Source organism: Thrips palmi, unplaced genomic scaffold (assembly GCF_012932325.1).
Source record: "Thrips palmi isolate BJ-2018 unplaced genomic scaffold, TpBJ-2018v1 HiC_scaffold_4, whole genome shotgun sequence".
NCBI classification, from domain to species: Eukaryota; Metazoa; Arthropoda; class Insecta; order Thysanoptera; family Thripidae; genus Thrips; species Thrips palmi.
Genome location: NW_023144631.1, coordinates 149,986 through 165,379, shown reverse-complemented (window position 1 = coordinate 165,379; position 15,394 = coordinate 149,986). Strand labels below are relative to the sequence as shown.

Sequence of the window (15,394 nt, the reverse complement as noted above, 5' to 3'; positions counted from 1 at the left end):
GGCGGCACTGGGGGCGGGGGGACCCCGATGGGGGGCAGGCCGATGTCACCCCCCCACCCCCGCCCCCACCCCGCAGCTCTTCTCCATGATGAATAGCGCCACTCCAGGACGGCGACGTGGCGGGCGCAGCAGCCAAGGCGGCAGCAGCCCTCCGCGGCTGGAAATTCCCTTTGAGGGCTGGTCGCGGCCAACAAGGCCGTGGAGCACGCCTGGCGCGCTTCGCGTCCGCCGCGACCGCGCGGCTCGCCCCCGCGAAGCCGCCCCCGCGAAGCCGCCCCCGCGAAGCCGCCCCCGCGAAGCCGCCCCCGCGAAGCCGCCCCGCGAAGCCGCCCCCGCGAAGCCGCCCCCGCGAAGCCGCCCCCGCGAAGCCGCCCCCGCGAAGCCGCCCCGCGAAGCCGCCCCCGCGAAGCCGCCCGCACCGCCCCGCGAAGCCGCCCCGCGAAGTCACCTCCGCGAAGCCGCCCCCGCGAAGCCGCCCCGCAGGCCGCGCCCGCGAAGCCGCCCCCGCGAAGCCGCCCCCGCGAAGCCGCCCCCGCGAGGCCGCGCCAGGCGCCTATGCCCCCTCCAGGGCCTCCAGGAGGGCCTCCAGGGCGCGGTGATGCCGACTTGGCCCGCCGAAACAAAGCGCGTTAATAATAAACAGCTCCTTTGTTCAAGGTTATCTTCCGCTCCAGGGCCTTTATTTGCGCTCGGCAGAAGCCGGCCTGCGGGGCCACGCGGCCGAAGCGAGGCGTGGCGAGGCGCGGGACACTCCGACTGATTCGCTATTCCCCTTGAGGAGGGCGCGCGCCGCGGTGCGGTGACGGGCCGCTCTAGGTGCGCCGCCACGGCGCGCGCCGGGCCGAACTATTTTCCGACTCGGCCGCGCCCTCGTGGACCGGAACGCCGGCCGTGAACGTCGCGCGCGCGGGCAAGCCGAGAAAAACAACGAAACAGAAACGTCTTCGGGGAAGGAGGGGAAAAAAATCGTGTCTCGAGTTTCCAAGAACCCTGATTATGCTTACTAGGCCGCGCCGAGTTTGAATTTGCACAGGGACAGATGGAAGTGGGAGGGGGGGGGGCTGCCCCGGGAAGCGAAAAAGAAACAAGAAATAAGTTTTTCTTTAGTCTACCAACGTGTATTCTCTTATTCATAGCAATACTACCCCCACCCCCTTTGACACACACACACGCGGGCACACAAGCAATGAAGTCCCTGCTCCGCGATGCGCCCCCACCGCGCCCCGCCCCGCCCCGCCCCAGCACGCCCCGGGCAGCCTCTCTCCCCTTCTGGAGGGAAATGGGATTACGCGCTTGATAAGTGTGCGCGGCTTGAGAATCACCTCAACAGTCTATTTACAGTGCGGTGTCGCGGCGCGCTCTTTAATCTTCCGTCCGCGTGCCGCGCGCCGCCCGGCAAGACGCGGGAACACTCCGTCAAGTTGGATCGATGCTGCCAAACAAAGACAGTGCAGCCATTTAACTTGGAAGCCCTTCGCCAGGTGCGCGCCCACCAAGTTTCTGAGGGGGCGGGGGGGCCGATTTCCATCACACACACGCGGGGGCGATCGGACGGACAGACAGACAGACAGACGACCGCCGCGAAATCCGTCAGCAGAGAGAGAGCCGGAAGGCGATGCCCAATGAGGAATAGGGAAGCGCAGACGAACGAGGTGGAATACAAGAACAGATGGAAAATGAAAAATTCCCCACGCGCGGGAGGGGGGGAGAGAGAGGGAGGGAGAGGGAGAGAGAGAGAGAGAGAGAGAGAGAGAGAGAGAGAGAGAGAGAGACGCGCCCGAATGAAAACGAGGAAAAGTTGGCGGCAAAATATGTGAAGGAATAACTTTGGTGACGGGGGTGCGGAGGAGGGGGGGCAGATCGAACCTTTAATTCAAAAAGAGTGACGCGGCCAGTTCGGGCGACCGCCCCATCTCGCTGCCGGCAAGCGCCAAGCTCGCCAAGCTCAAACTGATTCAGAAAAAGTCCGCCTCGCTTTCCGCCCCTAAATAAGTGTGATATGTCTGATGTGACTTTGAAAGGAAGAAAACGAAATGACAATTTTCCGTTTCTATGTTACTAGATGCAGCACACAGTATGTCCACTCACTTTGCCAAGTGCCGCAGACGGCTTTTTAGTTCGAAAGGTCAACCACTCGACTACGTTCCCGCCGTGCATGTTTTTTTTCTTCGCGTCAACTTTGGTACTCGAGTGATTGAACTGTCGACTTAGAGCAGTTGCTACGGCAAGGCCATATTGTCATCGTTGCAATTTAAAGCATAGGCTAGTGCGCCTCCGTAAGTCAAATTTTGTTAATGTCAAATTTTAATTTTTTATTCGGAGTATTTAGCGAAAAAAATCGTGAAGAACGCGACAATATGCATCGCTGATTTAATGATTCTAACGATGGTACGCGGATGCCATAGGGTATCCTGGAAATGTGCCAAATAATATCTTCCAGCAAGTGTAAAAAGAAACTGAAAAGAAATATGGACATATGAAAAGTAAATATTGAGTTATGTATGTAAAAGATTTGTAAATATTGTATAATGTTTGTAAAAATGAGATTATTCTGTCAGATGTTATTAGTATGGTGTTGGTGTTGATAACTGTAGAGAAAATGTACATAAATATTTTGTCAATGTAAAGAGCTTCCAATAGCAAGTAAAATGGAATGAGAGTGGCAGTGATAAAGAATGCTTCGTTAAACGTTTCTAAAAAAAACTCATACATCTCTGAAGTCCTTCACGAGCTTCTTGATAGAATCAATGTTTCATTCTTAGATGACACAAACATGTTTTTTATTCCATTCTCTAGCAGTGAAGACTTCTTCAATAGTACTCCTTTTTTTAAACCTTCCATACCTTAGGGGCGTTTTAGTTACGGTAGTTCCGCGCGCATGGAGATGATCGTTCTTGTGCGTCATCCTGTTGGAAGCTCTACTGACAAACCTGCATTTCTAAGAATACAATCTTGCGCGATCCCAACGCCAAAAAATATAGTTGTGATCTACGTCCTGTCCCCCTAAAAGTAAATTAAAATAAACTATCTTTGTCGACGAACTGATGTTTTGCTACTGTAAATAGCTAGATATTGTTTTTATTAAAAAAAATAATATAAGATAGAAATTTGAGTGTCGGTTTTATTTTCTCAAAACTACAAAGAATCGACTGCCTTACACTGTTGTATTCTACTACACCGCGGAAACATCAAGCATTTCCTCGAAGTACCGGCGGCATTCTTCACACAACACACGTATCATTAGAGTTGGCACTCACCGCACGGACGCCTTAGGATTGCCGTCATACTGTCCCGCCGACAGGGCTGTGTCCGGGACTGCCTACCCGCCGGGCGGCGTGCTGGCGGCGGGTCAGGCAGCACGGGCGAACGGACAGCAACACTACACTCTACTTCTAAAGGCGTCCTGCGCACGGGGCTGGAGTCTATGTCACTAAAGCCAGTGTCACTAGAGCCAGTCAAGCGGCTTGACGCGCTGGGGCCAATGCAAACCGGAAGGCAGGACAAGCAAGCAGAGGGGAGGGGGGGGGCAGTGAGGACGGCGACAGCAGCAGCAGATGATTCCGAGAGTCGTCGTTTCCGTCACTCGCTCACTCGCCTTTGAGAGCGAAGGACAGGGCGACGAAAAAGACGCTCGGGATCTGCATTCGGTGCAGCGGAGCATTCCATGCATTCCTTGGCACAATAATTGTGCGTGATACAATTTTGCTCAAACTTGCTTTTTGTACAAATTACGCAATTCCGTACGTAATTTGTGCGATTCTGCGTACAATAATATGCAAATACATTCAGCGTGTACCAACGTCGTGCAACAAAAACTAAAGGAGACGAAAAAGTAAAAAAATTATTTTGAGCGATACGCGCGTGCGTAGCATCGATTTGTTCTCTGGGAGAAGTCGGCCGGGCGAGAGGAGAGGAGAGGAGAGGAGAGGAGAGGAGAGGAGAGGAGAGGAGAGGAGAAAGAAACAGAAAAGGAGGGAGGGGGAGGTGCGGTTGGGAGAACGGGACGCGAGCCTTTCAGGCCGCGAATTCCACCTTGATTCCACTAGGCTTTCGCCGCTTTCGCACTTTGGCCGCGGCTTGGCGCTTCGGCCCAAGGGGGAGCCGAAGTTTACTCCGCGGGTTGCGAGGTGTGGGCCGTCCCGTCCCGTCGGCTTGACTTCGGCCCACTTTACGAGCGTCATATCCAACATTCCAACTCGACGCGATAACTCGACACCGACCGGCGTAATATGGAAGCCATAAAGTGAGTAAGTACACTGTAAGTGCGGGCGAGGGCCGCCAAGTAAAGCGGCCTCGCCTAACTAACCGCGCCGCCCCGATTTCGGCCGCGGCGGCAGCAATCTCGAAGAAAACGCCACACCCTCGACATTGTCTTAGAAAGAAGTTCAAGCCGTGTTACAGCGGATTCGGCGCAAGCAGAGAACGAAGCAAAATTTTGCAACAGGAGAAATTTTTGAGATTTTCTTTTGGGGATTTTTTTAAGGCGATTTTCTTTTTGAGATTTTCGCGAGGGGGAACAGCTTCCCACATTCATTGTACAAAATTTGACCACATTCCACATTCAGGAGGCACAAACGCCTGTAAGTAGGCAACATGTGTGGCAAAAACGCGAGAAATCGCGGACATTCTTGCACATTCACACAATCATTGTACACAAAATTTTACAGTGGATCACCCCTCGGATTTTCGTTTTGGAATTTTCTTAATGGGATACAGGCTTCTCACCGAAAGACATTTAGGGAGGACCCTCGCCAGCGTCTCTCTTTCCTTCCAGTGCCCGCCCGCGGCCCCAGCGACGCGCAGCGACGTGTGCGGAAAAATTCAGCTCGCCATAACGGCAGCGGTGTCGGTCTGCTCCGGGGCCCGACGGTGTGACAGGGATCCCCGCACACCTGTCGTGCTGTCGGCTTCGGGACACGCGGCTGCAGACTGATTCCGAGAGTCGTCTTCGTCGCTGTGTCTCTCTCGCACTCATGGGGCGTCCCGTAAAGGTGCGAGAGAGACGGCGAAGAAAACGACTCTCGGAACCAGTCTGCTGGGAGACGGAGAAAGTCGGTCCGACGCGGGCAGGGAGGGCATTAGAGAGAGATGGGACACAGCGAGGAGGCCGCGGCCGCGCCGAAACCAGCGGAGGAAAAGGTTTGTGTGGCGTCTCAGGAGAGGGGCGCCGGCGGGCAACACACCGCACACAAGCGACTTTTCACCCGGTGGCGGCTTCAGCGCGTGGGGTATGGGCGGTATTGGCCGCTGCACTTCCAGTGGGACGGCGGCACAGCAGCAGCACCCTGTTTCCGAGGGTCGTTTTCGTCGCTCCGTCTCTCTCGCACTCATGGGGCGTCCCACAGTGGGCCAGAAGACTGGTGGAGGCGGCCAAAACTCTAGACGCGTTTTGAGCTCCAGCCAGAGTCGCTAAAGAGGGCTCGAAACGAACGTGTGACCCCGCCAATGGATTCCTCGTTCGAAGAGCAATCCATTGGTGGGGTCACACGTTCGGTTCGAGTCCCATTTAGCGACTCTGGAGCTCAAAACGCGTCTAGAGTTTTGGCCGCCTCCACCGGTCTTCTGGCCCACTGAGCGTCCCGTGCAAGGCGCGCAAGAGACAGAGCGACGAAGACGACTCTCAGTCTGCAGCAGGGCCTCGATCGCGGAGGCGCGGATGGGCGGTTGGCTTGCCTAACGACTTCCACGCCCGCGTCGTCGGCGTCGTCGTCCCCGCCGCCACCTCCAAAGCGACTGTCATCTCGAATCACCGCGAGTCTGTTACGGCCCCACACTTTCTTCCCTCCCTCGTCGCTTACTCCCTCTTACCCCCTCCACTCCCTCCCGGCCCTCTTTTTTTCGCCTCTCACTCTCTCTGACAGGAAGAGGGAGCGGGTTGAGGGCGGCGCGGTGCTCGGCGCGGTGCTCGGCGGGCTGGTGCTCGGGCGCCCCGCCGCGCCGCCACTCACCACTCTATTCCACCGCCACGACCGGGGCGCGGCCAGCGGCGCCAACGGGCTGCTTCTCTCTCTCTCTCTCTCTCTCTCTCTCTCTCTCTCTCTCTCTCTCTCTCTCTCTCTCTCTCTCTCTCTCTCTCTCTCTCTCGCACTCCTGAGGCTGGCCGCGGCGGAGCGAGAGAGACGGAGGCACCGTTCCGAGTGCGGCCTGCGCGGCGCGGCGCAGACCCGCCTGATTGGGTGGTCGTCGCCGAGCAGCGCGACCGCCACGACGAGGACGCCGCGACCGGTTTTACAGAGCACGCCCCAAATTCGGTTATTAAAATGGTAAGCAATTCGCGCCATTCCGCGCGCCCCGACCCGCCCCACCTTGCGGCTTTCAGCCGCGGCGCCGCGGACTGACTCCGAGAGTCGCTCCGCACAGTGGGCCAGAAAACCAGTGGAGGCGGCCAAAACTCTAAACGCGTTTTGAGCCCCAGAGTCGCTAAATAGGCCTCGAACCGAACGTGTGACCGCACCAATGGATTCCTCTCCGAACGAGGAATCCATTGGTGGGGTCACACGCTCGCTTCGAGTCCTGTTTAGCGACCACTCTCATTCCAGGAACGTGACATCACGTTGAAACGAACGTGACAAAGTGTCACGTTCGTTTGAGCATTGTGTCACGTTCGTTTGAATGTGAACGAGCTGATTTTCGGCCAATTCACACCCAAACGAATGTGACACAATGCTCAAACGAACGTGACAGTTTGTCACGTTCGTTTCAACGTGATGTCACGTTCCTGGAATGAGAGTGACTCTGGAGCTCAAAACGCATCTAGAGTTTTGGCCGCCTCCACTGGTCTTCTGGCCCACTGTGCTCCGTCTCCCTCGCAATCACGGGGCGTCCCGTACAGACGCGAGAGAGACAGAGCGACGAAAGCGACTCTCGGAATCAGTCCGCACCGCAGCGACTGCAGCGCGGCCGCCATTCTAATCCCACCCGGAGAGTCTGCTGGCGGCGGCGCGCGGCATTCATATCGAGAGCCAGCGCGGGGCACGCTCATTCCGAGAGTCACTCTGTCTCTCTCGCACTCACGGGGCGTCCCGGAAAGGCGCGACAGAGACAGCGCGTCCGCGTCGTCTGAGTGCGAATGCGGCACCGCAGCCGTGACCCAGCCGCCACCACACTGTTCGCGGCCCCGGCGAGGGAACAGCGACGTGCCAACAGCTGTACAACGGCGATAATAATTTTTTTATAATTTTTATCTAACGAATCACGCGATGCAGCTGTGTCTTCTTGGCTGTTTCTTCAGGCGCGGATCTAGGGGGAGTGTAATTGAGGTAATTACCCCCACCCTCCCGCAGCAATCGCCTGAATGGTAGGCAAAAAGCACTACTTTTCCCGAGGGGTCGTAAATATTACCAAATAAACTACTTAAAGCATGGAAAATCAGCCAAAAAACGGTATTATAAGACGTATATTACCATATATTACTGTATTACTTCGTACATGCGCGATGTGAGTTGACGACCCTTGGACGACCCCTCGACTTTTCCCTGTGAGTAGGCAAAAGTCACTGCTTTACCCCCCCTCTCTGGTAAAATCTTGGCTTCGTGTCTGGGTTTCCTAGGGCATGTCCAGCCCTCATCCCTTTGCGCCAAGCCGGAGCAAAACAGACTGACTGATTCCGTCTCTCTCGCACCAGTAAGAGAAGCCCCACGAGTGCGAGAGAGACAGGGCGACGAAAACGACCCCCGGACTCAGCCCACTGCCCAAGGAGCCGTCCCCGTCTAAAACTGGAGCGCCGCCGTTCGAGTCACTGCGCGCGGCGGTGCGCAGCGCGTCACGGTCCACTGGCCGACGGCAATTCGATCCCTTTAGTTCCGGCACAGTGGAGTGGCACAGTGGCTCGGCAGAAGACGAGGCCCGCGCCAGCAGCGCCGGCAAGCAGCGCCAGGTACTCGGACCTAGCCGGCCTGGCAGACTCCCCGGCATGCAGCAGGGCTGCCTTGCCTTGCTAACTGCCTCACTGCCTTCAGACTGAGAGCCGCTTTCGTCGCTCTGTCTCTCTCGCACTCATGGGGCGTCCCGAATAGGTGCGGGAGAGACAGAGCGACGAAAACGACTCTCGGAATCAGTGTGCTGCCTGCCTGGCTGCATGGCTGGCATCCCCGATAAATTACAGCCGGTCTCGACTCGCCGGCCAGAGCGAGTTGGATGGCGCACGGGGGCGGGGCGGGGTGGGGCGGGGCGGGGTGGGGCGGACGGCCAGCAGAGGACGCCACCGGGCAGTGAATCAAACTGAGCTGATGGGCCAATGTGTAAGCGATATCTCAGCCTGCAGGCATGCACCACAGGGGGAGTCAGAGGGATGATATGGCGCGGTGTTCGACGTAACATTAGCCCGCCCGAAATAACATCATCAATTAATATCCAGCCCGAGAAACAATTTTTAAACGGCACAGAACGCTCTAACGAACGTGACATTTTGTCACGTTCGTTTCAACGTGATGTCACGTTCCTAGAATGAGAGTGAAAGGTACAGCGTTCGTGCAAACGTTGAAAGTGCGGCTGTTGTCGGTCATTCGTTTGGATGTGAATCGGCCAAAACTTAGCTTCTTCACGTTCAAACGAACGTGACACAACGCTCAAACGAACGTGACATTTTGTCTCGTTCGTTTCAACGGATGTCACGTTCCTGGAATGAGAGTGTTTCTTTGCGGCGTATCGCCTTTGAGGCGGGTTGGCGCGACGGGAGGCAAGTCGACCCGAGTCCGACCGCGCGGAGTCAAACGGGTGCAGTAGGACCAAGGTGAACGACCCGCCTGCGGGCCGCCTCCTGCAGCCATTCCATTCCATCTCGCCTTTACTCGGTTCGTTTCAGCTTCTTGTTGTTGTTGTTTAGGGCAGACGACTCCGCCAGCAGTCGTCGTCCTCCTGCAGGCTCGTTCCGGAGCGGCGCTTCGTCGCTCTGCTTCTCTCGCACACTTGCGGGCCGCCCGCGAGTGCGAGAGAGACAGAACGCCCCGTTCTGGCGGCAGCCCGCTCTCTGTACGAACCCCGTCGGGCCGCACCGGCGGCGCCACCGCGGCGGCCTCTGCAGCGCACCGCGACGCCGCCGGCAAGACGACGACGCGGCGGACGAGGCGCCGCAGCAGACTGATTCCCAGAGTCGCTTTCGTCGCTCTGTCTCTCTCGCGCCCGTACGGGACGCCCCGTGAGTGCGAGAGAGAGGCAGAGCGACGAAAGTGACTCACTCGGAATCAGTCCGGCCCTGTAACGGATGAGTCCGCAGCGTCTAATGCACGACGAGGGCCGCAAACAAGGCGCGTCCGGCGTAACAGTGTTGCCGACATAACCACTCCGCATCATCAGCCACTCCATCAATCATCGCAGAAAAGTTGGGGGGCCGACAGACCGACAGACGGCGAGGCAAGGAGAGCCCCGGAGAGCGGGACGGGCCGGCCAGCCCGGCCTGGCACAGTGGGCCAGAAGACCGGTGGAGGCGGCCAAAACTCTAGCCGCGTTTTGAGCTCTAAATGGGACTCGAACCGAACGTGTGACCCCACCAATGAATGGCTCCCCGAGTGAGCAATCCATTGGTGGGGTCACACGTTCGGTTCGAGTCCTGCTTAGCGACTCTGGAGCTCAAAACGCGTCTAGAGTTTTGGCCGCCTCCACCGGTCTTCTGGCCCACTGTGCCTGGGCGGCCTGGCGCTAGCCGACGCGATACGCGTGTTTGCCCAGGCGGACCAGCCCGGTCCTTGTCGTCGCGCCGTCTCCCTCGCACCCCCGCTGACCGGCCCGCGCAGCCCGCGCGTGGGAGCGAGACGGAGCGACGGAAGCGCTGTCCGGGTCCGGCCCGCTGCCCAGCAAGGAGGCGCCACCGGCCCGCCCGAAGGCCCGCCCGCAAATCCAGCGCCATTCAGGCACCGTTTATTTTTGCAAAGCCGCCGGAATAAAATTAAGGACGGCGTCACTGAAAAAACAGGCTTGGCCGTTAGGAGGGAGGGGGCAGGGGGCCAGAGGGAAGGGGGTAGAGGAAGGGGGAGACTACGACTGAATAGAACGCCATGCCGCAATGGGAGGCTGCGACTGTACGGGGAGGGGGGGCAGGGGGGTGCATGCGGGGGTTGCAGGCGCTGCAGGGGCGGGAGTGGACGGGGGGAGCGGGCCGACACCGGGGGCCGAGCTATTACTAGTCCAGCACCCCCGGTGCATTCGCGGCGCGATGGTTATGTCCCGTTGACTATGTTGTCGCCGTCTGGTGTCTTGTCTAGCATTCTTACGTTCGTTTCATTCGCGTCGCTCGCTCGCTCCCTTCTTAACTGTTTCCTTTTAGGCACCTAGCGTGACAGCGTGACCAGGTCAGCGTGACCAGGTCAGCGTGACAGCGTGACCAAGTCCGCGTGACAGCGTGACCAGGTCAGCGTGACAGCGTGACAAGGTCAGCGTGACAGTGTAGCCTGGACAGCGTGGCAGTGTGAACAGGTCAGCGTGGCAGCGTAACAAGGGCAGCGTGACAGCATGACAAGGTCAACGTGACAGCGTAACCAGGTCAGCGTGACAGCGTGACCAGGCCGGCGTGACAGCGTGACCAGATCATTGAAACAGCGTCACCATGTCAGCCTGGCAGTGTGACCAGGTCCGCGTCACCAAGTCAGCGTGACAACGTGACCATGGCGGCGTGACAGCGTGACCAGGGCGGCGTGACAGCGTGACCAGACCAAGTCAGCGTCACAGCGTGACCAAGTCAGTGTGACAGCGTGCCGAGGGCTGTGTGACAGCGTGACCAGGTCAGCGTGACAGCGTGACCAGGGCGGCGTGACAGCGTGACCAGGCGGGCGTGACAGCGTGACCAGGTCAGCGTGACAGCGTGCTAGGCCGGCGTGACAGCGTGACCAGATCATTGGGACAGCATCACGATGTCAGCCTGGCAGTGTGACCAGGTAAGCGTGATCAGGTTGGCGTGACAACGTGACCATGGCGACGTGACAGCGTGACCAAGGCGGCGTGACAGCGTGATCAGGTCAGCGTGACGGCGTGACCAGGCCAGCGTGACGGCATGACCAGGTCAGCGCGACAGCGTGACCAGGTCAGCGTGACAGCGTGACCAGGCGGGCGTGACAGCGTGACCAGGTCAGCGTGACAGCGTGCTAGGCCGGCGTGACAGCGTGACCAGATCATTGGGACAGCGTCACCATGTCAGCCTGGCAGTGTGACCAGGTAAGCGTGATCAGGTCGGCGTGACAACGTGACCATGGCGACGTGACAGCGTGACCAAGGCGGCGTGACAGCGTGATCAGGTCAGCGTGACGGCGTGACCAGGCCAGCGTGACGGCATGACCAGGTCAGCGTGACAGCGTGTCCAGGTCAGCGTGACGGCGTGACCAGGTCAGCGTGACAGCGTGACCAGGCGGGCGTGACAGCATGACCAGGTCAGCGCGACAGCGTGACCAGGTCAGCGTGACAGCGTGACCAGGCGGGCGTGACAGCGTGACCAGGTCAGCGTGACAGCGTGCTAGGCCGGCGTGACAGCGTGACCAGATCATTGGGACAGCGTCACCATGTCAGCCTGGCAGTGTGACCAGGTAAGCGTGATCAGGTCGGCGTGACAACGTGACCATGGCGACGTGACAGCGTGACCAAGGCGGCGTGACAGCGTGATCAGGTCAGCGTGACGGCGTGACCAGGCCAGCGTGACGGCATGACCAGGTCAGCGTGACAGCGTGTCCAGGTCAGCGTGACGGCGTGACCAGGTCAGCGTGACAGCGTGACCAGGCGGGCGTGACAGCGTGACCAGGGCGGCGTGACAGCGTGATCAGGTCAGCGTGACGGCGTGACCAGGCCAGCGTGACGGCATGACCAGGTCAGCGTGACAGCGTGACCAGGTCAGCGTGACGGCGTGACCAGGTCAGCGTGACAGCGTGACCAGGCGGGCGTGACAGCGTAACCAGATCATTGAGACAGCGTGACTATGTCAGCGTGGCAGTATGGCCAGGTTAGCGTGACAGCGTGACCAAGTCAGTGTGACAGCGTGACAGGGGTAGCGTGACAGCGTGACCAGGTCAGAGTGACAGCGTGACCAAGTCAGTGTGACAGCGTGACCAGACGAAGTCAGCGTGACAGCGTGACCAGACCAAGTCAGCGTGACAGCGTGACCAAGTTAGTGTGACAGCGTGACAAGGGCAGCGTGACAGCGTGACAAGGGCAGCGTGACAGCGTGACCAAGTCAGGGTGACCGCGTGATCAGGTCAGCGTGACAGCGTGACAAGGACAGCGTGACAGCGTGACCAGGTCAAAGTGACAGCGTGACCAGGTCAGCGTGACAGCGTGACCAGGTCAGCGTGACAGCGTTACCAGGTCAACGTGACAGTGTAACCAGGTCAGCGTGACAAGGTATGCGTGGCAGGGTGACCAGGTCAGCGTGACAGCGTGACCAAGTCAGCGTGACAGCGTGACCAGGTTTGCGTGACAGCGTGACCAGGTTTGCGTGACAGCGTGACCACGTCAGCCTGACCAGGTCAGCGTGACAGCGTGACCAGGTCAGAGTGACAGCGTGACCAAGTCAGCGTGACAGCGTGACCAAGTCAGTGTGACAGCGTGACAAGGGCAGCGTGACAGCGTGGCCAAGACAGGGTGACAGCGTGATCAGGTCAGCGTGACAGCGTGACAAGGACAGCGTGACCAGGTCAGAGTGACAGCGTGACCAGGTCAGCGCGACAGCGTGACCAGGTCAGCGTGACAGCGTTACCAGGTCAACGTGACAGTGTAACCAGGTCAGCGTGACAAGGTATGCGTGGCAGGGTGACCAGGTCAGCGTGACAGCGTGACCAAGTCAGCGTGACAGCGTGACCAGGTCAGCGTGACAGCGTAGCGTGGACAGCGCGACAGCGTGACCACGTCAGCGTGACCAGGTCAGCGTGACAGCGTGACTAGGGCATCGTGACAAGGTCAGCGTGACAGCGTGATCAGTTCAGCGTGACAACGTATCCAGGTCAGCGTGACAACGTATCCAGGTCAGCGTGGCACCGTGACCCTAACTAGAAACAAAACCAAACCTAAGGTAACTTACTACCGAGGGGAAGACATTCGGCCTCGATGCTGACCTGGATTCTGCTGGAGATGGAAATGCTTTTTTATCAGTAGTAAATTTGGATGTCTTTATTTTGAAAATGGGTCTCTTTTCATTTTGGCCGGTGATAGCCAGAAAGAATGCATTCACACGAAGGATTATGATTCGACAAAGGTTGGTTTCTCCTTGAATCGAAGGATGGGTACTTTATGATCTAAAACTAAATTGTCAAACCAATCCTAACCTAACCTAACGGGCTCGTGTCAGATCTTACTCTACTCGTGACAGATCTTTCCCTACTTTCGACAGATCTTTATCTCAAACTAAATGGTCCAACCAATCCTAACCCAACCTAACGGGCTCGTGACAGATCTTACTCTACTCGTGACAGATCACATTCTCAAACTAAATGGTCCAACCAATCCTTACGAAACCTAACGGGCTTGTGACAGGTCTTACTCTACTCGCGACAAACCTTAGCCTACTCCTGACAGATCTTATTCTCAAACTAAGCGTGACCAGTTCAGCGTAAGAGTGTGGCCAGGCCGGCGTGACAGCGTGACCAGGTCAGTGTGACAGCGTGACCAGGTCAGCGTGACAGCGTGACCAGGTCAGCGTGACCAACAGCCCGATCTAAAACAGACGGTCGAATCTGTCAAAGGGTGACCCGGCTTTTGTGACAGACTGGTCAGGAAGCGTGACAAACGGCCTTAGACAGATCACATGGGCGAGTGGCGCTCCGCCGAGCGAGCTCCCTGCGGTCGCTCGCTCGCTCCGCGAATCATGCTTTGTTTGGTGGGCCGTACGGCGCGGCGCAGCCTCCCCCACAATGTATGCACAAGTCAATAGCCGCCCCCGCATGCGCCGCGAGCCCCGCCGTGCCCCGCCGTGCCACCATGCAGAAAGCAAGAGGGAGGTTTTAGTCGTGTCCAAACGGCGTGCGGAAAAAAGAGAGAGACAGAGAGAAGAGAGCGGGGCGGGGGCGGAGGAATTTGAGGGAAGGAACACGGGGGAGATAAGCCCCATAAGTCCAGTAGGAGAGGGTGCCGTGCCGTGCCGTGCCGTGCCATGCCGTGCCGTGCCGAGGCGGTCCTGGCACTAGACGCGCCGAGTGGAAAGAGGGGGGAGGGGGGGAGTGGTCGGCATGGAAAGGTGAGGAATGGCATGGAAAGGTAAGGCACAGGGTGAAGGTGAGGCATGGGGCGGCCAGGGAGTCCCTGGCACGCCGTGGCACGCCCCGGCAGGGACGGTCGAGAATTCTTCCTACTTCTTCGGGACCCGTCCCCTCCTTGGCCATGCCTTGGCCGCCTCGGCCACGCCTGGGCCACGCCTGGGCCGCGCCCCGGCTCGAACCAAGAAACCCCTCAGTGAGGGGGCCACCAAAGCCTCCCTGCCTTCGGCCCCGCCGGCCTGCCCGGCCTGCCCCGCCTGCCACGCAGCACGGGTCAGTATATTCTGTTTAAAAGGGCAGGGAGAGCCGCCCCCTCCCGCTCCGGCCTCCCCCAGCTATACACAAACAACGGCGTGTCAGCAGAGCCCTTCTAAGAGCTCCACGACGTGAGCGCCCCTTCCCCCGCGCCCTCAAAAAGTGCGTGGTGGTGGTGCGCGGGGGATGGTCGCGGAGAGAGATGCAGTCCCCGGCGGCCTGCCCGGCCCCGCCCGGCCCCGCCCACTCGAGATGACTCGTGGTGGCGGCGTGGCGGCGCGAGCGGCGGCCACTTCCAGGGGGAGGCCGAGGCCGAGGCTCAGGCCGGACACACGGACTGTGGGACTGCGGACATCAAAGGGCATGGACGGGCAGGGCGAAAGGGCCAGTCTGCGAGCACACTGCCAGCAGGGCCCTGCAGGGCCTGCAGGGGGTCGCAGCGCAGCCAATAAGCCTGTACTCACGTGCAATGTCGGCGAAGAAGACCTCGCGAAGCGCGGCGAATTCCTCCTCGGGCGCCATGTGGGCGCTGCCGAACACGTCGTTCTCGGGCCACACCTCCCTGCCGGAACCAAGGGGTTGACATGAGGACCGAGAGCCCATTTCGTCGCTCTGTCTCTCTCCGGGGCGGAGCGAGAGAGACAGAGCGACGAGGACGACTCTCGCAATCAGGCTGCGGGTACACTGGTACACACCGCGCCAAAAGCAACAGCACGCGACGCGCGCAGTGTACTCACCGCGACGCTCGCATCATGGCGACCGCGTCTTCAAAGTTGTGCTGCTTCAGGAGAGTGTGGATGCGGCGCATGGCGTCCACCCTGGAACAGAAAAACAAACTCCTTCAGTACACCAATTGACGAGCAATGTCTCCCTTCATCACCTTAATAGCCGCCTAAAGGTAGGCCAAAAGCAAAACTTTTGAAAACTTTGCATCTGTCAGAAGGCACTTCCCCCCACCCCCTCCAGGTTGGCTC

The 15,394-nt window shown here is 58.8% G+C and overlaps 1 protein-coding gene across 1 annotated transcript in view; it reads right to left on the bottom strand.

Annotated features, from left to right (window-relative positions):
* Positions 1-15,394, bottom strand: part of LOC117650020 (protein timeless homolog) — a 139,144-nt gene that overhangs the window by 120,713 nt on the left and 3,037 nt on the right. The window contains exons 12-13 of the mRNA XM_034393267.1: positions 15,158-15,238; positions 14,885-14,982 (exon numbers count right to left, since the gene is read on the bottom strand). Of these exons, the coding sequence (XP_034249158.1) occupies positions 14,885-14,982; positions 15,158-15,238 (179 nt within the window). The remainder of the gene's footprint in view (positions 1-14,884; positions 14,983-15,157; positions 15,239-15,394) is intronic.